The sequence below is a fragment of the Acipenser ruthenus genome, chromosome 1 (genome assembly GCF_902713425.1).
Source record: "Acipenser ruthenus chromosome 1, fAciRut3.2 maternal haplotype, whole genome shotgun sequence".
NCBI lineage: Eukaryota > Metazoa > Chordata > Actinopteri > Acipenseriformes > Acipenseridae > Acipenser > Acipenser ruthenus.
Window position 1 is genome coordinate 13,882,809 of NC_081189.1, and position 27,795 is coordinate 13,910,603.

Consider the following 27,795-nt stretch of genomic DNA (forward strand, 5'->3'; position numbering starts at 1 on the left):
GGCGACATTCCTTATTATTTATTTATTAGCAGACACCCTTATCCAGGGCGACTTACAATTGTTACAAGATATCACATTATTTTTTTACATACAATTACCCATTTAAGCAGTTGGGTTTTTACTGGAGCAATCTAGGTAAAGTACCTTGCTCAAAGGTACAGCAACAGTGTCCCCCACCGGGGACTGAACCCACAACCCTCTGGTCAAGAGTCCAGAGCCCCGAACCACTACTCCACACTGCTGCTTATAATCATTTTTTTTGGTGGAGGTGGCACATTTTTGTGAATACCAGATACATTTAACATTATGACCTTCAGGGTAATAATTCACGTAATAAATACAGCCACTGAACAAAGACTATTTTTCTTTTATCAGCAAATGAGCTACAATCGCGATGGGACTATTGACTTTCATGCAACAGTATTCTCCGAGTAGACAGTAGATTCTGTACTGACAGTTTTTTTGTATTCGTCTTGAAAAGCAATTTGAATTATGTATATTTTTGAAATGCGTGTTTAATCCCATTAAATTATTCAGAATGAAATAGATAAAATAGGGAAGAATAGGTCTAGTTCATTACACTTTAAAGTGGGTATATCTATTTAATTTCGCTAGAATAACCTCAGCATATGAATCGTAATTATGAGTTTGGTTTATAGTAAAATAGCTCTGGAAATCACATGACGGAGGTGTCTTTTGAGAAATAATAGGCTTTGTGAAAACCCTGACGTGTCAACAATACAGTATATAACTGTGGGCAAAAGTAAGATAATTCTATACACAGTATATTTTATGTTACTAAATGTCCAAATGCATTGCCATTTTGTAAAACAAAAATCATCATAAGTTTCAGCATGCTTTACACTGCACAGGTTTTTGAGAAATTGCACGTTTGTATAGATGTTTGCTGACCCTAAACTTGTAGCATGACTTGTGTGATGACAAGGATAAGCTTACAGAAATGCACGAATGGGTTGTGAAACATGGCTTGAAGGAGGACGTTAAGAAAGGCTACACTATTTCCAGAGCTATGATTTTGATATCTGTCTCAGTAAATTTGGAGTGAAAAAAGATGTATACAAGAACTGCCCAAGGAACCTAGAGGAACTTTTCTGAAGCAAGTTTTCCAAAGTTATTGGAAAGTCTATACTTTGCTGCCAGCTAGAAGCAAGAAAGGCAACCAGTTTTATTAAACATAAGCAATACAGCATTATAAGACATGACTTTGGTCATGAAATACATTTGTCATGTTTTAAGGTCTTTTTATATGTGACATTTATATCTAAACAGCCCTCTAGCCACCATCACTAATAGCATAAGGTGAAGTGAGGTACATCAAACTGTACATAGCTATATACCACAGAGATTTTATAATTAGTATACATGCAGCATGTGAACAACATTAAATAAAAAATAAACACATGTTATAGCATTCGCTTGAACCTCACTGCATTCCTGAAAATCCTTACTCAGTAGTTGACAAGAAATGGTTTAGTAACATCTATTAGCAGATTCTACCCGATGGTGAAAAGCAGGGGAAGGGGTTAGTTGTGTCGATCACTGTTGAAGATTTAATTAACTACAGTTAAACAGTTCAGACATATCTCACTACTAAATGATGAGAAGGAACCCTGATTCTCTTGGTAGCTGGAATATTCTTGCAGTAGTCATGCTATTTCCAGGATCTAAAAATACATTGTTTAACTGATTATGTCTGTTTTTTTTTTTAAATTGCTAATACATGGCAACAACTTATCACTGGGGATTTTAATTGCAGCCTGTGACAGGACAGCGTCATTGGTACGGCAGTTGTTTACCAAGACTGAGACTGAGATACAGAAGGTACAGTGAAGCGCTAATGCACACTTTAATAATAATAAATAAATAAATAAATAAACAAAACACGAAAAACACACAAACAAAAACACATTAACAAAATAACAGGCATAAGGGCCAAAACAAAAGGTCTATACAAAACTCTCACAGGCATAAATAACACAGGACGGGGCAGCACGGGGCAGCACGGAACACGGAACAAGGAACACGGAATACGCATCTCTAACTCCTCTAACACCAACATCAATCCCAATCAACCTACTAACACTCGTGATCACCCTATTTATACACCATTCCCAAGTGTTTTTGCAGGGAGGATTTTAACGAAAGAGAAAGAGCTGAGCTGTGACTGAGTTTAAATAGGGAGTCAATGATGATAGACAAGTGAAATTAGGAAGTAGTGAAGCCCTGGTTCACCCCCCCCCCCCCCCCCACCCCCAATTTCACCAAAATTAACATAGATTGTTCATTAACCAATGTAAATTACCCAGGTATAATGAAGATCAGCAGAACGTAGTGGAGTATCCTCCAATGGTAATGACATCTCTGATCAAATGGTTTGTAAGAATGAAGTAAAACAGAAATGTCTTTATTGCATGGCATGAAAAATCAAAAGTGTCAGAGAGACTCATAGAAACTGTGAAGTCATTATCTGAAAGCAGTGGTCTGTATCATTCATGAGATTTCCATGCAAGTTTTTTGTTTTTAACTGAAGACATTTACACAAGAAAAATGTCTCGTGTAAAATGCTTTTTTGGGTTTCCGTTCGCTCAGTTTATTTTACGAGTAAACCAGGCTTTTCATCCGACGTCATGCAAATGAATGGGAAAGGTGGGGGTTGATAGGTAAATTAGCTATGTGTAAAGAACTCGTGCTGTTTTTGAAGATTACTAGTGAATTTTTGTGAAAATGTGGTTTCCGTGCACAGAGAACTGGTACACGAGTGAATATAAGCTGCTGTAATAAAGCAAAATACCTCATGCCTGGTTGGTTAATAATGTGTTTTACGGCTATATTAGTGTGGTGTCATATCATTAGTAGTGAATACTTTTCAACTAATTTATCTTACGACTCATTAAATTTAAAAATGAACTCGGAGTATAAAATGAAACTGACCAACAGGTATTGCAGATCACCATGGCTGAAAACCAATCCTTTCATTCAAGCAATACAGCATATAGGGGATCAGGTGATGCTCTGTATACTACCCTAGCTTAGAAACCCTACTCGTCCGGACGGCTGGCAGCTGCTGAGGAAGCATTCAATGCCACGCTTGGGCAAATATGGCTAATGGTACTTGAAAGCGAGGTGGCAGATACTGATGAAATGGACTGAAGTGCATTAGTTTGTTCCCAAAATTGCCACTGCCTGCTGTATCCTGCACAAACTCTTAACAAAATGAGGTGTTCAGGAATCAGGCTCCCTGTGAGACACATGGGGAAGGTTACCAGTTACCAAGACTCATGAGACAAAAAAGAGCCACTGCCTTTCTAAACAAGCACAACCTATGTTACTATGGGTGGTTATGCAAAATCCAACCAGCGACTCTCAAAAACAAGCCCAGTCCCGCTTATTATAACATGCCAAACTGGGAGTGGATTTTCCCGTGTGTTTCGTCATTTACACGAGTAAATGAGATTTATTCTATCCCTCTCTTTGGCCATTTTTTACGGCCACAAACCTGATTTCATGTGTAAATTGACCTGCATGGAAACCCCATTATTGATATGGCCAGCGGAACAGTAGCATTGAAAAGGTTATAGACCGTTAGGTTATATACAATAACCCTGGTTCCCTGAAATAGAAATGTTATCCATTACAGATTTGGGATATACCAAAGTAGTATAGTTCAGCATGCACAGTAAATCCAAAATGGATTTAGGTTAAAACCGATAAATAATATCCATTTAGATTTTGTTCTGTTTAAATCAAAAAATGCATTTTTGTCTGGCAGTGTTTGGACAGTGAATGTTTTTGGTTATTACAGTAAATTATGTTTACAAATATTATAAAAAGGTGACAGTGGCACTGACTCATGTGTTATCCAGCCCACCAACATTTTAGACAGTGCTCTGGCCAGTGACAGGAGAAGTAAATTAGTTCACAATACCATGGGAAGAGGTTCTGGACAAGTCCCATTAATCTGGTGCTAGAATATTGGACAGGACTGTAGAGGTGCACTGAACTAAAGTTAAAACCTCACACAAAAGAGACACCTTTGAAGTTTTGTTAAAATTTTATTGCTATGTGCTCCCCAATACAACAAACAGCATCAGTAGTGTACACTTAAAACAGAAAAAAATGACTTGGTACAAAAGGAGCAAAACAGTAAAAAATAATAAAAAGAATCTCTGCATTCATATTTTTACATTTGGGGAGTACTGGGGATACATACATAATATATCCTATATCTGTTCGAGGCTCAGGGATTGTCAATATAAAATCTATAAAATACTAGCTTCTCTTTGACCATAGAAAGCCTTGCATAAAAGTAGCAGCAATTCTTTAGAGGCAACGAGTCAAGGGGTTACATTACAAGCAAGACAACAAAAAGACTTCCATAGTGTAGCACTATGTGCTTCAATACTGTTAGTTGCCGACTACACTTACTGTATATATTTTTCTTCAACTACCCCAAATTATCATGGAGATAATTTCACAATCATGTCCTCAAATAATTTTGCCGATTTTGTTTTTAAAAAATAAACAACAATAATAATAAAAAAAAGAATATTAATGTTTCTTTAGTTCTACATTTGCTGTGATAAAAAAAACAGCTTTGTCTGGGGAAACTTTACAAATATTATAATTGCACGTCAATTTTTTTAGTAAACTATGAAATCCTAAAATGCTTGTCAAAACCGTTGTCATATCTTTGTTAATTTAAAAATGGTCCTTAGAGTTAAACTTTTTTTTTTTATTTAGTTTTGTCAGTCATGGTCGTTGTTACATGCATTTGACATGTACCATATGTAGTTAGCATCATTTTTCCTTCTATGATATGTTGGCAAATAGTTATTCACTGCTTTTTTATCATATTTATTACTACATAAAATGCTGTAAGAACATCAATATTTAATAAATATTTTAGGTTCTCATCCTATATACAAGTACTATACAGCAACACACAGGAGAGTATGACTGTCTGAACTGTGAAAAAATGACTGATAAAACTGATATAAATTACTCATATTGCTATTGCAGTCAGGTGCGTTGTGCAAGTGAGGTGATACCTGTTGAAATAAATAGCTCTCATCCATGTATTTACTTCTTTTAATTACAGATTAGCTTAAAGGCAACATGTGTACTGTATAAATGGTATTTAAAAGGTCCCCTACAAAAAAAATGACCTTGAAAGCGTGTCTGCCTTTTGGAACGTACAATGAGTATGAATGGCATCTGTAAATGAAAACGTTCTTTTGCATTACTCACCTATCAATCCATCAGTTCTATTATTTTGTAAGGACACAGTACCTAGAATACAGATTTTTTTTTTTACAAATTACAGCACTGTAATTTCAAGCCAGCACCATTCAAACTATTAAAAGAAAAATGAAGTGGTATAGAGTGTATCTTTTGACATAGAAGCAGAGCATGCTTTTATTTTTGAGTTTTTTTTTGCCTATGCTATATATATTTTTAGAAACAAACTGAAACTGAAATTTGATCACATGAACCTATTGTCTTTCAGCTCATTTACAATGAATTGTTACACTGTATTTCTATAAACATTAAGTTAAGGAATGGCAGGCACCCAATGTCCAGGTAACATATGTAAAAAAGAATGAATCAGTACAACTTGCCTTCTTTAAAAATAATACTGATGTTTTGCATAATACATTATTTACACAACAGCTGCAATTGCTTATAAATATCTAATATTTAACAAAAACAGGCAAATTAGTAAAAACAACAAATTTGCTGGAGTCCGGTATATTCTATATAACTTATCTTTTTTTTATTTTTTATATTTTATAGCTTCAGCTGAAGTGCAAAACTTCCTTGACTTTTATTAGAGGAACAGCCAAAGTAATCCACCCTTTTTGAGCATATCTTTGGTGTGTTTCCAGTCACTACAGACAAATTACTGATTTACTGGTAGAGGAAGCCAATAACACACAAGTGAACCAGCACTTTTACTATTTTTTGATCTCTATAAATGTTGAGGATTTGAAAAGGATTTTTTTGCAGGATGCACCATTATGTCCACATTGGTTTTACAAATAGTTCTTGTTATCCTGGTGCCCACCTTCATCTCTTCACAGCAGAAGACCTGGTGGGCCACCTCCTGTCCACATGTCTCTCAGTCTTCCTTGTAAATGCCTCTGGTGACAGAGGGACTGATGAACTGCTGTTACTTTCAGGTGGTGGATTATTGACTACCAATGCAGAGGAATTACTGGCGGTTTTGCTTGAATGAGGCTGGTATTGCATTGCTACCAACCTGTAAGTCTTACTGCCTGCATATTTTGACTTCTCGTCAGCTGCAGAAACAACCTGATCACCTTCTGTGGCTGGTCTACGGCTTTGAGGGCCTTTTCTGTTGGAAACAGAGACTGAAGGATATTGTGTGGAGGTTGGTATGGTTACGAGTCCAGGAATCTGAACAGATTCAAAACTGATTTCTTCTTCGGTGTTAGCTGCTTCAGACAGGAATGAAGGAGGGAGAGTGCTATTGTGCTTGCTGCAGGACTCGCAACAAAGCTTACTGTAACCTGGGATAGAGCAGTATCTTGCGAGCGCCTCCATCTGACAAAATATGGACTTGTCTCCTGTACATGGTTCATCTGCAAAAAAAAAAAAAAAAGATTATGCTTAGAACATTGAAAAGCTAGTTCATTGAAAAGTAAAAAAAAAAAAAATTTTAAAGGCCACACTATTCTTGCAGCGTTTCAGAACCCACGTGCGTCCTTAATTTTAGATTTAATCTTCCCCATTTAATCTATGTCATTATAGTCTTTAGGGTATAGAATTAAATATGAAGACAATTGATCAGAAAATAGCAGGTACGATTTTAGACCGGAGTCTTTCCTTTCTACAGTTTGTCTAATTAAGCTCAATTGTGAACAATTAGGCTTAGAGTAAAACTTGGAATGAGATTAATTAACAGGCGGGCAGCTTCATTTAAAAACAAATCATTGCCTTTATCAGTCTCACCACAACAAGCATCTAACAGTACAACAGAGAAGAAATAACAAATTCAGAACAAAGACATGGACATTCAGAACTGAATCTGAATGAGGTTCAGACAAATTATACAACTATTTGTGTATTATTATTATTATTATTATTATTATTATTATTTTTTTTTTTTATTTTTATTTTTTTTTTAAAGAGCAAGAAAATGAAAATACAGAATTTGGAAGTACTTCTGGTCTAGTGTTCATAGGAAGCACAACATTGCCACTTAGTGCTTCTGTTTTTAAAGCCTGGTAAAACACGAACCTCCTGTGGAACTTTGTTTAAATAAAAAAAGTTAGTAATGTAGTAGTATCATTGTTTTAATCAACAGTCCAAAGCCTTTTCACACTGGCTTGCTCTACCCGGGTCGCGACCTGGTGGCATGCGGGTCGGCTGTGTGATTTCACACTGATTTTTTTCGACCTGGGTGACAGAAGCAAGTACACAATGTGTGTATGCAATGCCCAGGAAGCAGCAACGTTCACATGACCACCCTTTCATCTGTTCAGGCTTTCAAGATGGCGCGCTTGTTACGGATGCTTCCCTCCAAACTTCTCTGGATTAAATCGTTGTCCCAAATGTTGATTAGAGCAAATGTTTCTTCATCTCTGCTGCAATCTGGCTCAGGGTGTGTCTCAACGAACAGAAATGTGGCTAAACAGAATAACATGAAGTGGCTCGCAAGTTCCTTGCAGAAGTGAAACCTTCACGCAGGCGTGGCTCTGATAATGATAATATAGACTTTAAAAAATTCAGTAATTAATTAAGTGCCAAATACAAAACTATCATGTAAAAATGTACTTCAGTAAAAATGAAACACACAACAGCATGTCTGATTACACAGTGCCAAGATGTATGGATGCTTTGTGAAGTCTGTGCATCTCAGCATAATCTGAAACTGTCCGGATGAGCCGAGATACCCGGAAAGCATACACATCTTTTGATTCAATCAAATTCTGTTTAAATACGAACATTTACATACCATTGCAAGGAGCAAGCTTGCATATTCTGGCAGATTCTGGTTTCTCTCCATCACAGTGATCCCCAGTGCGACATGTGACAGATCTGCGCTCAGTTCCTTCTCCACATGTTACAGAGCACTGTAAGCATAAACAGAGGGAAATAACCACAGTCATTTCTCATTAATATGAATTTCTAGGGACCAGCAAAAAAAGGTCTTATCAGAAATTCTAATTAACAATGAAAAGTATTATACATTTAAAAGTACTGTGTGTTTAAATACTCTCAAAAAGTATACATTGCAAAAGAACTGCACTTAAAACCGGCATGTTCCATTCTGATCGTAACATTTTTAAACCACAAAAGCATGGCGTCCTCAAAGTCAGGGTAAATCAGAAACATAAGCCTGTACTGTGTAGCTCGTTTTTTTACAATGGTTGACAAAGTGCTCATGGGAATGTTGAAATCTGTAACATCTTTCTGTTTCTTGTACGCAAGGATAGTGCATGTTTTTGCGTGAGAAAGTAATGCATCATAGGCTCTGTAGTCCCCAGACAGCACTAAAATACAGTGAAGAAGCACTAATCTGGATGCAAGTTAATACACTTCCCAATATCCTTTACACTCAGCTGTTCAAACTAGGGTGCTTAGTTTTATTTATATTTTTCTTCCCTGGGAGGGCTCCAAAATAATTCGTACTAACAGGACATTCGTGTTAAGTGAATTTGTATTATAAGAAGTAATTTACAATAAGCAACTGCTAAATTTAGCCGAGACCTTGTAGAAAATTCTTACTATCAGGAAATCCGTCTAATCTGAGTTTGTTTTAACGAGAATTGACTGTATACAATTAACTGCACCTACACATTAACGTTACAGAATGCAGCCTGCTAGCCTGGGTCTTTAAAAGTATTTCACTTTACTGCAGATACCAGCTTTGTCATCTCAAGTCTTTAACATATAATCATATTTAGATATTCCTTTGTCATTACACAAAACTGTGTTATCACCATAAATAAACTGAAAATATTCTTAATATGCAGATGAATACCAAAGCCCAAGAAAAAAAACAAAACAAAGTCTGAACACTATTATTCACAAGCATATTAGAGAAGTACAATCCTAAACATATTGATGGGAAATTATTTCTAAAAGAGCTTGTGACGGGGGACTGCCCCGTCTTTATGAACATGGTTGGGACTGGCAGGGAGGGGGTTAAAATTCCTCCCTGCCAGGGAAACATGTGAGAATGTGGCTGGAGCCCTAATTGAATAATTAGCAATTATTGATTAATTGGGCTCCAGCCACAGGGGATAAAAGCGAGGGGAGAGCCCTGGCTGGAGGAGAGTTCTGGAAGAAGAGAAGGAGTGTTTTGTTTGTGCTGCGTTTTCTGTTTTTGGTAATCCAGTGAAGGCAACGCCCAGCCTGGAAAGCTTATTTTGTAAGTTTTGCTTTGTGTTTATTTTATGTTTAAAACCTTTTTGTTTGGCCCTTGTGCCTATTTATTTGGTATTTTTGTTTATTAAAAAGCTTTATTTTGAACTTTAAAACTGTCTCCGAGTCTCAAACCTCGGCCAATCCTGTCACAGAGCTATGTCAGTATTACAATTAAATCATTGATTAAATCATGTGGGTAATTCTTGTATTGTTTCACGATGATAAATGCAGGAGGAGAATAGCTGTCCACCTGGCAGCGTACAAATGAGATATAGCAATGGCAAGCTCATTTATCAAGCCATAGCCTACGGTTTCTAAGTTTAATGTTCATGGATCTGTATGGCCCACATTGCAGCATTCTGTCAATGTCTCTATTTCCATGCTGTGATTTATGCACGGTTTGTTTAAAAGCAGATAATGTGTAAAGTATTTAAAGTATGTTATATTCCTGAAGTAATACAGCAACTGTATGTGTACCTATACAATTGATCTGCAGTCTAAGCCGTGGTATTTGGCAAGAGTGAAAAATGATTTTGAAAATGTTTAACTACATGTATTGATTCCTGATTGAATATAGAAAGTTTAAAAACATTTGTGATACATTAGGTCATTTTATAATGTTTACAAAGGGAGGTTCATTGTGAAAGACATAGGTACATATACGACACAAAGACACTGATGGTCTGCAGGTTTGGAGTGAAGATGGCGAGATGTTGCTCCCACATGGCTTCTGTCCCGTGGTAGTTGGTATTTGGGGTATATGTCAAGTCTGGTTACCTGTGCTGAAGCACATGGAGACCCTGTTCTTGGTGCTGGCCATGATGCTGGTGGGACTAAGATGATCAGCCAGATCAAGATGGTTGTAACCCACCTGCTAGTTGTGCTCCTCAGTCCACAGCATCATGGTTAGGAACATTCATCGTCTTGGACTGGTTCACAGGTGAGGTAATTCATTTTATTTTCCTTCAGAGTGCACGTGACTCTGTATGTCTGCAAAGTTTCCTTGATATCGGGAATGTGCAAGAAACGCCTTAACGCCATGTTTTCTCTATTAGATATGAATGCAACATGACCTTAATTTGTTTGACCAAATTCCAACATTTTTCTCTATTATGGAACACTGGCAGTTAAGATTTTACTAGAGAGGTTTCTTTTAGGTGGAAGATTTTAATTATTTTGTCATTTTATGATTAAAGCAAAGATACATCCCTTAAGCCAGTGGTTTCTGAAAACGTGTCCTGTCCTGGGGAGAATGAAATTATGAGCCATACAATAATGTATTATTTTTGTTGCATAAATTTCAGTATAATCTGTATGCTTTTTCATGTGATAAAAATTAAGTGGTGGTACAGCCTACCGTGATACATTGTATTTATTTTTTAAATCTGTTCTTAAATTCAAAGAAATAATAAACAAGCTGTACTTCAAAAAAAAAAGTTGCTCTATAATCCTTTATAATTAACAGAGCCCTTTTCAGAACCAACAGTGGCAGTATGTTTTATCTAGTAAGCTTAAAGGCTAAATAATAGAATGAAAAGATGAACACTACCCATAAAGAGACTTATCCTCAGTAATTATTCATTTTTCATTATTCTAAAAAAAAAAAAAAAGTTTGCTACCGGTCTTATCGAGGAAACCATGGTTGGTAGACCACTGTTCATGTTGGACTTTGTTTTATTGGGCCCATGGGATTCTGATTAGAACTCATACATATGTAACAGAGATCTGATCTCCCCATGCATGCAGAGGCTGCCCATAAAATCTGGTAGCAGTTTGCACAGTTCACTCATTAAATTGTCAACATTTCTTATCTGGCTCAATGTTTATAGTTGACAAACTGGCATTCTGTCATTCAAAGGCAAGCTCATTAAGGTTTATCGTTGATTAGCCCAGGCAATATTGATTTTTGGCCTTTGGTTCTTTGCTTATATTTAATACGTTATTGTGGACTATAGAGATATTTCAAAGACAATGTTATATTAAATTGGGTTCTGCATATTGGTTCTAAATACTAAGTACTGTAGTTCAGTTTTACTTCAGCTGTTGAGCTGTAAAAGCTCTGTATTTGAAAACATTGTGTATCCAAAATAAAAGTACAAAAACAACCAATGAATCCAGAGATCTTTATCACCAAATGCGGGGGGGAACAAAAAATAAAAAGAGGTAAGAAATGTGATTTGGCGCTGATAAACATACAGTATATTCCAGTATAAACTCCTGTGAGCTATTGATTATACAGTGAATGGGATTTAACAATCTTCCTTTAACAACAAACAGTCTATACCAACCTCTGACCACGATCCAGTTTTCCACTGTGCAGGACATGGAGCTCGATTGCAGGACCTTCGACTTTCAGGCTTTTCCCCACTACAGTATTTACTGTGAACTGAGCGGTTTGTTCCATCATTAAGGACTTGCATGCAACGCACTGTACGAATTTGATACCCAGAACTTCCACAGGTTTTAGTGCAGTGTTCCCACTCGTCCGTGATCCAACTAAGAAGGAAACGATGACATTAAAATCCTCAAAGCAACAGACAATGAACCAAAACATATCCCTTTAAGCATCAGTTGTGATGATAAAGTGCATATTTTTGGAAACAATCCTTCAGTTGAAACTTATTTATTTATTAAAACATTACAGCTATGGCCACATTTTTGCATCACCTACAATTTTAGGATTGAGACATTAAAAAAATAAAAAAACTATATAAAATAATTTATTTTCCTTAAATCATGTAATCGTATAAAACTACAACATTATATTGCAAAAGTCTACCGGAAGCCATAATAGTGGTACAGCATTTCATGTTAGATATTGAAATGTCACATTTTTTAATTTGTGTTAGTTTTTCGTTAAGTACATGGGAAAACTACAAAGCAGTATGTAATTCGATATGTTAACGCAACATTCAGCAGGTTTCGTTTGACTTTATGAAGCAAAACTAGTTGATTCTTTTGGGTGATTAATTATTCATATCTTGCCATGGCTTAGTGACCACATTTCTGTATTATCCCCAGCCAGTTCTCTCTTAAATTAATGCTTCATCTAATAGTGTTTGATTTGATGGTTTAACAAGTTTTGTTGTTGTTAAAGGTTTTCATGTTTTTTGTGTAAATCACTACCATACGGGACACAATTATATTTTTATAGAAATGGAGACTGTCACGAGTGAACCTAAAACTCGTCTTCCCTTGTACTTTTTGAGTGAAAGGTGATCTTTGGGATACAAATTGAACATTTGTGAAAATGCAACAAATATTGGAATGACTGTAATGTATTTTAAAAGAATATAGTCAGCAGAGATATTAAACACATTGTTAAAAAACACTATTCAGAAAAAGAATGTTATAATGTACTATGTATTAGTCTATGAGAATATTGTAGGATTCCATATTCCTGTTTATTCTAGTATAACAGTAGAAAACTATTATTAGTGAATGTGTAAGGTCAGGCCGACCTGCTGAATGTACCAACCCTCCCTTATCAGGCAAAAGCAAAAGACCACAGTGTTGCATTTATTTAAGTTTTACTGTAGTAATAAACAAATGCATTTATTTACAGGGAAACTATAGTTTAAAAGTGAAAGAATTAAAAGTTTGTCTCAGACACACAGTATAATTCTGGAACGGCACCGCAAAGCAGGATTCGGTGTTTGCCAACTTTGAATGATAACCAAAGGAAGGTGCTTTAAGAAATACAGGAATATGTACCTCATTATTATTATTATAAGAAAATAATGAGAGCTTAGTTATAAAAAATTAGGATGTAAGCATTTTTCTTATCCTAAAAGATACTGGTTTGAGGCTTTCTTGAATCCGGCCAAAAATGACTTCATGCGGTGAATTTGGAAAAGCGCTTGCAGTAGAGTTTCATATTAATTAAAAAACTAGCCTTGCTGTAAACAGGGTGTCTGAAAGCTGCTTGCGCAGGGGATTCTTAGAAACGGAGAGAGGTCAGGCTTGGTCCAAGCATGGTACAGTTAGACTATTATGTTTAACGTGCTCATTATAGCCTGAATTTAAATGAAAATAACTGAACTGGCTCCTTTATGCTTAGCGGTTTTATTCAAAGGCTTATGATAAACCCCTACAGTCTTTGTCCAATAATTTGTTAACACACATTTGTATATGAAGTTAAAGTGGCCCACTGAGGACACACTGAAAAGGTAACATAGTATGCTGTTAAGAGGGACATATATTTTTGACCCAGGTTAATATAATTAAATAGAGCTGGTGTTACATATAACATCTCTCTCATATATACACATATACTTGTATTGTACCTGGTAGCAAGGACCCTGTGAACTCCAGTTCACCTAAATTTTAGGGAAAGGAGGGGTGGAAGATAGTGAAAAATGAGCTCATATTCAATTGATTTTGAAAAGGGTGTTACCAGTATTTTTTTGATATATTGTTCACTTAAAGATAGGATCTGTCAAAACAGAGCAAATAATTAGATTTAATTGGGTCTTCTGACGTATTAAATGGAGAACAAACTCTATAAAACCCGAGGTAAAACTCCAGTCAAGTGTCACTCAACTTGATCTTACAAGTTGCGTGGCTGACGATCTCTGAAAAAGCTGTTTGTTGTTTGGTCATATTCAGAAGTCTGCCTTTAAAGACAACTCTTATTTTTATGTTGTATTCTACAACTACACTTTCATATAGTGGAAGGGAAGAACAATTTTGAATTTATATTGATGCATTGCTATAAGGTATAGGATTTACATTTTAGCTTTGGAGAGTGATATAGTGGATGTTTTAGGATTTAGCGGTGGGCACTTTAGTGGTTTGCATGTCTAGCCTAAGGGCTGGGTATGTGATAACCATACCTGTATTACTGTGTTGAAGTATTAATGCTGTTAAACCTGTAAAGGCACTGGAATCACCCAGGCCTATTAGCAAGATTCCAAAGTGGCTTGCAAGCACTCGATCCTTTATTAAGCATTTAATAAACAGAAGGAGCACTATTACTGCTCTGATTCATTAAAACTTCAAATTAAATGAGTCTGTGTGATTTTCTTGATTATAAAAAGCTGTCTGGATATGTTCCAAGCCCAGTGCACAAACACTCTACTACAGGAGTCCTCCTTAAAACGAGTTTAAGTGTGTGCTCAGGGAAATATAAGAAGAACGTGCGAAATCTGACAAAACTCCCTAACTTAACATTTTTGAAAGAACATGTTAATGAACAAAAACAATAAAGTCTTATTAGTTCCATAAATTCAGATATATCTAGAGAAAATAAATGAGGTAACACTGGCTGAGGAAGATGAGACGGAGTGTGAGGGTCAGTGATTCTGTTCTCATTTAATTATATCTTGTTATCAGCACACAAAACATACTAAATATTTATTATTTAGTCAGTCATTCATAATAAATGAAGGATTTTGTTTATAAATCGTAATACATTCTACACTTACATAGGCTGAGTGCACTCCTGAAGGTTACACATCCTGCGAATGGGCTTTGGCTTTTTGCTTGCATCACAATAACTGCGATGAACCATCTTGTTGTCACTCTTTCTCCGGCATCCATATTTAGTGTACTGTAAACCTATGAATGAAAAGCAGAGCCACGTCTATCTTCGACTATAATATGAAAGGGCTGTCAAGCTTATCGATTGGTCAAAAAAGGTCAGCTGCTTTCTTTTCAGGTCCACTGTGCTTCATTTTTTAAATGTAAGAAACCACACAGGACTTACATATTACTCCCTTCAAGCAGAGTTACACAGTTCTCCCTTCATTAGTTAAAAGCTTGTATGAAGCTACTTCAAATTCCTCACAACAAAAGAATGATTCCTTCAGTAGCATATTGAATGATTTCCCTTCTGCATATGTAATATTTATTAAGAGGCACATCATAATCTACAAAATCTTACAGTTACCCTTTCCTCCTCATAGAAGACTATCCACAGACTGTTGCAAGAATTTGTCTAATCTAATAATACTTTCTCACAACATGGTAAGAATCTTATCTTTTATTCAGTGGCAACAGCAAAGTTTACGACTATTCATGTTTAAATGACACTGGTAATTAATGAAATGAAAAAGCATACAAACATGCTTTTATAAACACAATTTCTGACACTCACATCCAGCTTTATATTCTGCTATTAGATTTGAATTTGTAGGACTTTGCAATATAATAAACGTAACAGTAAATCATGGAAATGAAGAGAGTGTTACCTCCTGCACAAGGTTTTGAGCACTGTGACCAGCTCTTCAATGCCCACTCAAATAAGTCTGCGTTTTCCTGTAGTACATTGTTGTTACCCGTACTAATTGTGGGTACGGAGTCCTCATGAATGATATATTTGTATGTCAAACTTGATCTTGTGTCATTGTCTTGAGGTATAATCTGAAAAAAAGTAAATGACAAACAGTGGTAGAGTTTTCTTGTTAAACATTTAGTTCAATTCCTACAAACATTTGCAAGACATTATTTTTAATAGATTTATCCATCAAAATCTACACTCTACAGTTCTTCTATAAAGGAGTAACATGAGATCTATGGATGGACTGTAATGCCTTACTAAATTATGTTCAGTGGCAAAGCATTACTTCTGTGCTCTTGGCAACAGGAGCAGCTAAAGCAGTTAAAATAAGCTATTGGTGGAATGGTACACAGTGGTAATTTTCTATATTTTGACCTGCCAATTTATTACAATAGTATAAAGCAATACCCAGTGAAAATCCATGGCATTACCATGGTACCATCTCTGTAGCAATGTGTTACCATATCAGGATCTATTCCAAATCTACAGCGTTGCCATATTATTATAATGAAAATGATGCGGTCTACGAGACAGGTATCGACTCAATCACATTGTTTTACATGTTGGAGGAGGTTAATAAATCAATAATGAAGAAAAGGCTGGTCACATTTTGTTTTATTTCTTATGAACAAATTTAAAAAAAGCAAAAACCCTACAACCAGCTAGCAGTGTCCTTCATACTAACTGCATTTGTATCTCTGCATGGAATACAGTAACCACTGCATGGCTGATGAAAGGGCCAATCACCATCTACTGACTTCTCTGATATGACTGAGGAATTTACAAATTGGCTATTAATAGGCTTGTTTGAGCATCATTAAATAAGTAAGCACTAAGGGACAGTCTGGACTATGTGAAAAGTGTTGAATTTAAACCAAGGGAAGTAATGTTAAAACTTTACAATGTATTAGTAAAACCTCATCTAGAATATTGTGTTCCGTTCTGGTCACCTTGCTACAAAAAGGATATTGCTGCTCTAGAAAGAGTGCAAAGAAGAGCGACCAGAATTATCCCGGGTATAAAAAGGCATGTCATATGCAGACAGGCTAAAAAAAATGGAATTTTTCAGTCTTGAACAAAGAAGACCACGTGGCAATCTGATTCAAGCATTCAAAATTCTAAAAGGTAATGTCGACCCAGGGGACCTTTTTGACCTCAAAAAAGTAACAAGGACCAGGGGTCACAAATGGAGATTAGATAAAGGGGCATTCAGAACAGAACATAGGAGGCACTTTTTTACACAGAGAATTGTGGGAGTCTGGAACCAACTCCCCAGTAATGTTGTTGAAGCTGACACCCTGGGATCCTTCAAGAGGCTGCTTAATGAGATTCTGGGATCAATAAGCTGCTAACGACCAAACGAGCAAGATGGGCCGAATGGCCTCCTCTCGTTTGTAAACTTTCTTATGTTCTTATGTATGTTATGTCTAGAGCAGAGATACTTAAATAATGAAGACATGGCTTGTCACAGTGGGAGAAACCAATTCATTGGGTTATTTAGCAGTGGCGTGTGCTCTTGTCAATAAAAAAAATTGAACTGCAGTCACTACATAGTTGTAACGCACCAACGATGGCATGCACAGACAGTGAAAACCCCTGACCAGGATAAGCATATCCGTCTCCATTATCTGAGATATTCAATTCGTCCCTATTCTATATGATGGTGCCTGCAGACCATTGTTCTAGGAATTCATCCAAGCAAGAACTTTTGTATCACTTTGGTGCAAACTATAACATTCATCATAGGCGGGCTGTTTTTACAAAAGTCAGGTCAGTGCTATCAAAGAGTGTCAAATCAATTTCTGCAACACTTCGGTAATGGACTGTGGATGTAGCAGAACAACACACTGTCTGGATTCTCAGCCTGGCATTGTTAAACTGTACTATGAAAGTGACCTTCTACTTTCACATTTCCTGCACATTAACACTGTTTTGTAGGATGGCACGGAGAACAGGACATCTGCCCTGTTCTTGACTGCTGAGTGGCATGTCATTTTGAGTTGATGTGATCGAGCATTTGTAGCAGAGCGTTAAAAAGGAAGTTCACCAAAATTTTACGTTCTTACTTTATGACCGTGGGGTGTTATTCTTGGGAACAGGTTGATTATTACCACAGAGAGACGTTATATATTATTTTTCCAGTTTTGCATCTTGGGAGGCACTAAACCTGAAGAAAGTGTTTTAGAAGTCTGTATCTTGTGTTTGTTTGTTGTTTTTTTCCCTACTGCTAAAATGTAAAATGTCTGATTATTTGAAAATGTTGGTGAATTCAAGAGGGGGTGAATGTAGCAGAGTGTTAATTTAAGCTTACTAAAGTTTACTAAAATGTTAAGGTCTTGCATTATGACTGTGGGATGCTATTCTTGGGAAAAGAGAGACCCCTAGTGGCTGAAACTGACAACTCAGCATCAGCAGGGTACACTTTTTCAACATCAAAATTCCATACTTTTTCCAGACTTCCATTTGTTTTTCCCATACTTGTGTTTTAGTTAGTTCCTACTAGTTTTTCGATAGTTATCCACATAGGCGGGCAGCCGCAGAGCATTATAGCTTTTTGATCCAGAGCAGAAGTTGCACCTGGTTTTCTAAAAGTATTTGTCAGAATCTGGAGGTGCATATCTAGCAAGAGACAATGCAGGTGTGCAAAAGAGAAGTAAGATACAACCCAAGAAATGTCCAATATTTGAGAACTATGTTGCATTATTTACAAAGAGAATATAAAAAGTTGTATACTGCAAGTATACGTGTGCCAAAATAGGATAGTATAATGGTACCAATAGTATACTAAAACCAGACAATTTTGGCACAAGTATACTTGCAGTATATTACTTTTTTGTAAGGGATGATATTGAATTCTGATCCAAACTTCTTTATACCCTCTGTTAAATGTTGAACACTATGGGAGGTGAAAATTAACAAAAATGAAACAAATGTGCACGCATTATATATTAAAATGGGCAAGTGTCGTATATTAAACATACAAGTCAAATACAAAATACAGTACACCCTGTTTGGGTCCAAAGCCTTTTGTTCGCTATAGTAAAAGGACAATCCAAAACGAACAATATAAGCTGCTGGAGTAAGTTAAGGAAGTCACCTTGGATAAAGGCATGAGCTATATTATTAATAATATTAGTAGTTTTTATTCTTTGATTTTCTTTATTATTACAGTATTTGTCACTACTACCACTAATTGTGAATAAAAGTAGAATTACAAGTACAGTACCTATTTGAGGCGCAATTTGAGGCGCGCTGCATCCAGTATTCTGGCTATATCCTAGTCGTTCAAGAACACAGTACAACCACATTCACATTAAAGAAATGACAAGGCGATGTTAACATGCTACGTTATACACACCATAGGGTCTATAGAAAGCTTTTTTTTTTTTTTTTTAATCCGAATGATAATAACTATCGTATTTTTTTTATTGGTTGGGAAATCACGTTAACGATTTAATAAAGGTAACAACAAGATAACAAAATGTGAATCTTGGTGAGCAGAGTACAGTATTTTGTAATTCCAGTCTGTAACTTTGTTTGAAAAATCATAGCCTTCAATATAAATGTATTTTGTCGTTTCCATTTTACCCTTCGTTTCACTGGAGCAGACAGAGTCATGTGACATATACCAGTGCGCTGACTGGATAGAATTGCTTGCGTTGTCAGGACGTTGTCAGGGGTGTTACACGAGGCAATCCTTGCAGGATTTGGTCACAATATAGTTGCTACTAGTAAATTGCTTAGACAGTTGCCACTAGAACTACTGACCTGCTTTCGAAATGAATTATTAATAATAAAAAATAATCGCAGAATTATTTTCATTCTCTTATGATACTAGTAAAATTCCAGACTTTTTCAAGACTTCATAATGGAGACCTGGTTTTTCAAGCATTTTCAAGCCCTGGAAATCAGTTTGGCATTTTTCCATACTTTTCCCAGACTTCCAGACTAGCGTACGAACCCTGATCAGTGAGTGTGTAGCTTGCTTTACGGCTTCAAAGCTTGCTCCTGCCGTAGAAGGTGGGTTAATTTTTCTACGCTCCGAAAATACTGTTCGTAATATCTCAAAACCAGTCACTAGAATAGTTTGTGCAATGTTATTTTCTTATTCAGAAAATAACCCAAAACTACACGCTCACACAATACTGTGCTGGAGCATGGCTAGTACTCGGTAATGTATCTCGATGTGTTAGTTAGAAGCTTGCTACACCTGTAGAAGGAGAGAGAGAATACTGCTGTGTGAACCTGCCTGTTCCAACCGCAGTCTTGTTTATTTGTCAGGAATAAATAAGCTGCACAAACCTCCCTACCTCCTGATTCCTTCGAGGATAGCAAGGCAGAGTGCTGAACAGCTAACAGGATTGCATAGGTCACACAAGCAATTCAAATGTGACAACTGCACGCTAAGGGGAGATGACAGCATCGCTAACTGAATACTTGGAAACTTCAGAAATATACAGGCTAATATACAGCATACAAGTGTTTTCAATATTAGACCAAATGCAGAAAGTGCAGCAACTTGTCCTTGTTATGTCTGTTCAGGGTGGAGACACATTTCAGTTCTATATGTATAAAAATGATGACATAGAACAAAAAAAAATAAACAAATCTGACAATACATACTGTACATATGTTTGATAAAGTGAGATGCTGAATGTTAAAATTCTGTTCTGTTCAGTTTTTGTGTCTATTGTACGTTCGTTGGTATAGGCCTGAAATAGCAAGAGAAACATGTTGGTTTTTTTTTTGTTTGTTTGTTTGTTTTAATTAAAGTGCAAAACTTACCAAGACAACAACTGCATCATGTAACGGTCCAGTGGTGTGAAGGGTCTCTATGTCTTCCTCGATGATGTAATCCCACTCCACTCCCAGGTCAATAAAGTTCCGAGATTTTGCTTCCTCTCCTTTGCCATTGAGAATATAATGTCCTGTGGCTTGATTCTTGATGGCTGAAGTTAAGTTTCAGGGTACGTGAAAAATAAAAACCAATCACCATTCCATTGAAAAACATCCGAAACACAAGAGAGAGTAATTCTACTGTACTTAATGATTTAAACACCACACGACATGTTACTATTTTACAGCATTACAAATACAATTTACACAAGCATTTAAACAAATCTTATATAAACAAAGCGGTTTTCAAAAGTGAAAGTTGTTGCTTATAAAGGATTCTCATTACTCATATCATATGGTACAGACGTTGCTTACTGCTAAAAACATGTTCTAAAATCAATACTCACATGAAGATCGAAACTGTAGTTACACTTAAAAAACAACAACACATGGCTGATATTTAAACCACAGTTTAGGAAAAGAGCATATCTAAAAGACATATCTACATTGTTAAACATAAGAAGCTACTAGAATGTCAGGAGCATACAAAAGAAGCAGCACTATGTTGTTTACAGACAGAAGGGATTAACTGGGTCTGCTCTCATGGACAACACCAAACAGAAGTTTGACACTGTGTGATTTAGCTGTTGGATTAACTTCCTCTTCTACTTTAGACTGTCAAAGGGATACGGTGCCCTCTACATCCAGTTTGCTAAAGAATTTATTTTAGGAATTAGACAAAATGTAATCTTGTTTTTTTTTGTAACACTTACTGTAAAGTAATAAGTATCTATGTAAAAATGTCTAAATGTGATGAAAGCATTTCTGTTTAGGTCATATTCTGCAAATTAGGTTTCATACTGCTATTATTATTATTATTATTATTATTATTATTATTATTATTATTATTATTATTATTATTATTATTTATTACTACTTGTAGTTTTTAAGAACTTATGAATTAGTTGGCATCATTTATACACAGATGATAGTGATTTAGACACAGTTCTGTAAGGTATGACACATACAGTAGTTGTGCATGGTATAACTTGCAATATGAAAAGCTGATGGGATTAAGACTGTAGATAGCAGGTATACTTCACTACAATTGCAGAGTGTAACAATCCAGTTGAACAGCTGTTTAAATTAGCTTATAGTGCAATTGGCTTTGTAATATTTAATTGCAGCTACAGTGTAGTTATAGAGCAGCTAAATTGCAATTAATCTACTGTTTCTCCACTGTGCAATTATATGTCATTTTGTGCTTTTAATGCAGCCAAGAGTCTGCTTTTTATAGTCCTGTATAACTCAAGGACACTGAAGAAAAGTATGACACCAATACTGTCACTTACTGGTGAATGCTATACAACAAGTATGGATTTAGTTATCCAATCCTCAACAGGGAACAGTTTAGATAATAGCTAGGGGATGACTCAGCATTAAAATGTAAAATTATTTCACACTGATAGAGAAGTGACAAACGTGGGACTGGGAGTTTGGGAGTTTCTTGGTCCCAAAGTACAGAAGTACACAGTTACACTTAAAATAAAACAATGACTACATAGAAGATACTTTATTATTCTGCCTCAATGTCATAGACATGGAAAATACGGTGAGTGCTGAAGGGGACATCAGTAGGGGACACAATGCCTCTGGTCCGGAGCATAAGAAATGCACCAGCATGGTGTTAGGAGGCACTGTGCTCTACAGGGTGTCGTTATCATGCCACTCTTAACACTACAGGTTAAAGAGTAATTACTTTCAAATGACAAAACACTCAGTTTGTTTGTGCTGTTGTGACAGAAATACAATGATTCTTGGTTGTAAATCTCCCTCCCGACTTGTGAGGGCGCTAAGCAGCGAGAACAGAGTTCCTTGGACGGACTGGCCTGACAGTTCTTTCCCAGGGTCCAAGGGGAGTTGGCCAGCGAGAAAGGGGGCAGCTACTCAGAGAGGTTCTAATTTCAAACAAATAAGGAGTCTGTCTGAAGGTGGTGATTTTGAGTTCAAGAGCTGCTCTTTGGTTTTAGTTGCCTGCCACTGACCTATGTAATGTAGGCTTGATCAGCCAAAGTGTCTTTATATATTAGTAAGCACCAGCACCATCACCATCTAGTACAGTGTATTGCCAGCAAAACAAAGATTCATAAAGACACTTTAAATAATCTAATCTCTGTTACACTATAAACATACTGTACACAGCCATCCTATACATCCTACACTTATTATACCATAATTACAGGTAACAGATTAGGAACATTTTAGTAAACTTCAACCACTACTTAATAAAACACAAAAAAAGCTAAATACGCAATTTCTAGTATTTAAAAAAAAAAAATGTATTCGTTCCATTCATGACAAAAGTATTGGCACCCGCTTTAGTATTTCATGTGTCGTCCTTTTGCTTTTATTACGGTATTTAGACATTTATGATCATTCTTGTTGGTGAAATCTGGGCCCATTCTGTTTTGCACATTTCCTTCAGCTCAGACTGATTGGATAAACTTGGCTACATATTTTTTCAGATCAGTCCAAAGCATTTATATTGGATTGACATCTGGTAATAAACTGTCTGCCAATCAGCCTACGAGCAGATGGTATTATTGTACTTTGCAGAATGTTTTGATACGTGGCTGCATTAATTCGATCTTCAATGACATGTCTCCAGTCCCTGAACTGCTAAAACCTCCCATATCGTGATCAAACCATCTCCATGTTTAACTGTAGGTACTTCATTGAAGACTTTCCCTTTTTTCCCTCCAAACATGCAGTGGTCCCTTTTTGGGAAAAACATATATTTTAGTCTCAGTGGACCAGAGCATTTTGTTCAATAACACTATGTAACACAATTTTTGTTCCTGGGTAGTGTTATTTCCTAATTGCTTATGCCTCAAAAGTATAGAAAATGGCTATTATTCCCCACAAACTTTGCTTTTGTGACCAGGACAGTGATATTTTGAAATTTACCTATTTCCAATGAGAAAACGGGCGAATTTGTGTCTTTTCATTCACATAAAGTCAGAAAAAAACAACATATGAATCCAAATTAACATGTATTTATACTAAAGTAATACATAAATGACTACAAAAGATTTAGAAGTGAGTAGTTTTTCGAGATTTACGATTATACTGTAAATCACTTTCACGAATCTCCCATCATGTTCTCGTTATACTGTCCTTGGTAGCGGCGTTCAAAGTCCAGTATATCCTGGTGGAAGCGCTCGTCTTGCTCCTCCGAGTACGCTCCCATGTTCTCCTTGAATTTATCAAGATGAACATCAAGGACATGGACTTTGAGGGACATCCTACAGCCCATTGTGCCGTAGTTCTTCACCAGAGTCTCAACCAGCTCCACATAGTTTTCGGCCTTGTGATTGCCCAGGAAGCCCCGAACCACTGCGACAAAGCTGTTCCAAGCCGCTTTCTCCTTACTAGTGAGCTTCTTGGGGAATTCATTGCACTCCAGGATCTTCTTCATCTGTGGTCCGACGAAGACACCGGCTTTGACCTTTGCCTCAGACAGCTTAGGGAAGAAGTCTTGAAGGTACTTGAAGGCTGCCGACTCCTTATCTAGAGCTCTGACAAATTGTTTCATAAGGCCCAATTTGATGTGCAGTGGTGGCATCAGCACCTTCCGGGGGTCCACCAGTGGCTTCCATTTGACGTTGTTCCTCCCCACAGAGAACTCGGTCCGCTGTGGCCAGTCCCGCCTGTGGTAGTGCGCCTTGGTGTCCCTGCTGTCCCAAAGGCAAAGATAGCAGGGAAACTTGGTAAAACCGCCTTGGAGACCCATCAGGAATGCCACCATTTTGAAGTCTCCTATGACCTCCCAGCCGTACTCATCATACTTCAAGGCGTCCAGCAAGGTCTTGATGCTGTTGTAATCCTCTTTGAGGTGCACCGAGTGAGCCAGGGGAAGAGACGGGTACTTGTTACCATTATGGAGCAGCACGGCTTTGAGGCTCCTGGATGAGCTGTCAATGAAGAGGCGCCACTCATTCTGGTTACAGGCGATTCTGATTGCCTCGAACAGACTGGTCACATTGTGGCAGAAGCAGAGCCCATCTTGACGGGTGAAGAAGCTGGAAAAAGGTCGGTGACGCTTCCTCTGATCTGCGACTTGCACACTTTCATCCAACAAGTTCCACTGCTTGAGCCTAGATGTCAAAAGCTCGGCATTGGACTTGGTGAGACCAAGATCTCTAATCAAGTCGTTGAGGTCTTTTTGGTTGGGGTAATATGGGTTTCTCTCCTCAGCTCCACCTCTGAAATTGTCATCTGGATCTACAACGTCTTCCTCGCTCTCTAACTTGCTGCTCTCTTCTAAAGACGGTTGCTCTCTCTCCGGAGGAGTGGGTACGGGGGCGATGGATGAAGGAAGGTGCGGATACGTGATGGCAGGTGCATTCTTGCCAGTCCGACGTTTGGAAGGGTCCACCATGCAGAAGTAGCAGTTGCTTGAGTGGTCAGTGGGTTCCCGCCAAATTCTTGGGATAGCGAACTTCATGGCTCTCTTTTCCCCTCTGTACCATCCTACAAAAATACATTTATTTCACCCATGACTAATGTGTAAGAGATTCTCGCAACATTTTTCATATATATTTTTTCAATAACATTGAAAATTGTAAAACATTTTGAAATTAAAAACTTTTACAATTTTAAAAATTTTAACAAATTTTATAACATAAAATTCCGAGCAACAATTGTCCATCTTACCTTCCAGAGTTTTTTTGCAATGCTCGCAGGTGAAATGAGGTGCCCAGGGTTTGTCTTGATCCCCGACAGGCATGCCGAAATATGCCTTGTAGGCCTCACACATCTTAGCAGATGCTTCCACGGAGTACTTTTTCGCTCTTGTCTTGATAAATTGGCCGCAGACATAGCAAAATGCGTCTGCCGGATGCTTGCAGCCTCTTGATGCCATTTCAGAAAAATGCAGATATGTATCCACTTAGGCAGCTGGAACTAAACTGAACTGGTGGGCTTAAGGCCCCTGTATTTATACTACTATTTATATTACTGGAAAGTTCTAGAAGTTACTCCAAGTTTACTCAGCACTGAATCTATCTGGAATGTTCTGGAAAATAGGTAAATTTCAAAATATCACTGTCCTGGTCACAAAAGCAAAGTTTGTGGGGAATAATAGCCATTTTCTATACTTTTGAGGCATAAGCAATTAGGAAATAACACTTACTACCCAGGAACAAAAAAAAAAAAAAAAAAATTGTTACACGGTGTAATGCTTCAGATTCCTGTTCATATTTCTTGGCAAATATTAATTTTCTTTAAAAGTGATTTGCAGTCAGATCTATGCGCATACAGATCAGCTGTGTTCAGCTGACTGTCTGATGTTTGTAAATCTTTCTTTAAAGTCCTTGGCTGTTAATCTTGGATTTTAATTTAGTTGCTCAGACGATTCTCTGATGTAAATGATACTGATCTGTAGCCATTGCACGAGTGTTTTTCTCAAACATGAATCCAGCTGCTTTGTCTTGACCATCATCTGCTGGGTTGCAAAAAGGTTCTTCTTCAACAGATGTTGGAAATAATGACCTCTTTGTCTGGCAATTGACTTTATAATGCAGCTAACTTACTGTGCAATGGTTTGTAAATGGGGGTTGGATATTTCATCTACCGAGCAGAAATTAAAAATAACTAAATCTGTATTATTATTGAATTACACATACATTTGAAATGTTCCCATCAGTTCTGAAGTTTATTCCCGCAGCATTAATCCTCCACAAAAAAGTAATCCCATTTTTTTTTTTCCTGACAGGTAATCACGAGAGTAAAGAACTGTACACAGTATTATCATTTAAATGAAATCGTTTTAAAACTGTGCCATCAGAAGTTTTAAATGTAGAAACTAATATTTTGCTTAAAAAAAATTGATGTTATGTCCACGAGGTTGCATCCAGCTAATGTTTCTTTTCGACCAAGCTACTGTATTTTAGGTGTATAAGGAGTTTTGATGTTGTCAATCCATATAGTGGGTAAAATGCACTCAATTTAGACATAAACTGCAAACACCTTTTAAATCTGCAGGACTGCACATTCTAATGTTAGAAGCCACTTACCAAGAATGTGAGGAGAAGCCTCGTCTTCTTGGATGAACACATGTCTGGCACCAGGTGGGATGTCAAACATCTTAAGGTAACCTTTGCATGTGTTTTGATCAGTGATGAAAGAAAATATTAAAAAAGACAAAGCAGTGGTTAGTAGAGCTATGAACGCTAACTTTTCTTGCAGAAGCGGACATCCCATTACTATGAAGGCAGTTTACACTAAATGCTACTGGTTGAAGACACACTACTATACCTTATGCAATGTTATGCAAGCCTGAAAAAAAGATTTCAGCTATGCTCTTTGGGCAAAAGATTCACTGTCTTATTTTAACTTAGAGGGTCCTATTTTGAAGCAAGTGAAAAAACACACTTTCAGAGAGAAATACAATTATTTTACTAGTATAGAACTAGCAAGACACCACCAGAATAATAACGTAACTACTCCTGCAAATGATTGGTTTCTTGCTAGTTGTATACAATTAGAATAGTGTTATCCCTATGCCTTTGTACTTTAATATAAGCACCAGACTATAGAAATGCTGGTGATATATTTCTAATTAAAACAAACTTTAGTAGTTAACGGTAACGTTACAAACCTGGCAACAGTGGGATATTAGTTGAAAAAGAAGTAAATGAAACCCCTAGGGCTTCCTCTCAGCTTTTTGATCTCTGTGTGTTTTTTTTTTTTTTGCTGCTACTTCTTTATTATTATTTGGCTTTGATTTACTATCTGAATAACTTTTAAATACAGCATCTGTTGAATATATAAATCCTTAAAAAAAAAAAAATTAAAACATACAGATTGTACAAAAAAGCTTTTGCCAATAAGCCAGTAAACGTGTGTATTTCAGTACACAGATCACAAATTGGATTGAAATAAACAGTGAATCTTTTGCCCAGTTTGTAAAGCTGATAAGTAAACTCTACATTGCTGCAAAATAGCCTTCTCTACACTAAGGATGCCCTTTCTTCTGCAAATTGATATGACTTACCAAGTGTATTTTTAGAATCCTTTGTTTCAATGAGATGCACATTGCGTGCTCCTTTAGGTAATAAGAATGCGCCTCTCGTCTTCCCTTAAATTAAAATTGGTTTGTTAGTTTTGGATAATGAATTCTTTTTCATTGACTATTAAATTGTTGTTTTATATATATATTTATATACAGTGGTTTGCAGAAGTATTCACCCTCTACCAATAAT

At 36.7% G+C, this 27,795-nt stretch overlaps 1 protein-coding gene across 4 annotated transcripts in view; it reads right to left on the minus strand.

The window, feature by feature from the left end:
* Positions 1-4,053: 4,053 nt before the first annotated feature.
* The window catches only part of LOC131703069 (A disintegrin and metalloproteinase with thrombospondin motifs 3-like), a 95,178-nt gene continuing 71,436 nt past the window's right edge, over positions 4,054-27,795 (minus strand). For 2 of the 4 annotated variants that reach the window (XM_059006141.1, XM_059006081.1), the window contains 7 exons: positions 26,608-26,688; positions 20,480-20,643; positions 15,606-15,777; positions 14,841-14,973; positions 11,703-11,910; positions 8,000-8,117; positions 4,054-6,623 (listed from right to left, as the gene is read on the minus strand). In XM_059006141.1, coding sequence (XP_058862124.1) covers positions 6,088-6,623; positions 8,000-8,117; positions 11,703-11,910; positions 14,841-14,973; positions 15,606-15,777; positions 20,480-20,643; positions 26,608-26,688 — 1,412 coding nt within the window. In that variant the 3' untranslated portion in view covers positions 4,054-6,087. Of the gene's footprint in view, positions 6,624-7,999; positions 8,118-11,702; positions 11,911-14,840; positions 14,974-15,605; positions 15,778-20,479; positions 20,644-26,607; positions 26,689-27,587; positions 27,672-27,795 lie in introns of all 4 variants that reach the window. The other 2 variants (XM_059005959.1, XM_059006017.1) reach the window with 2 other exon arrangements.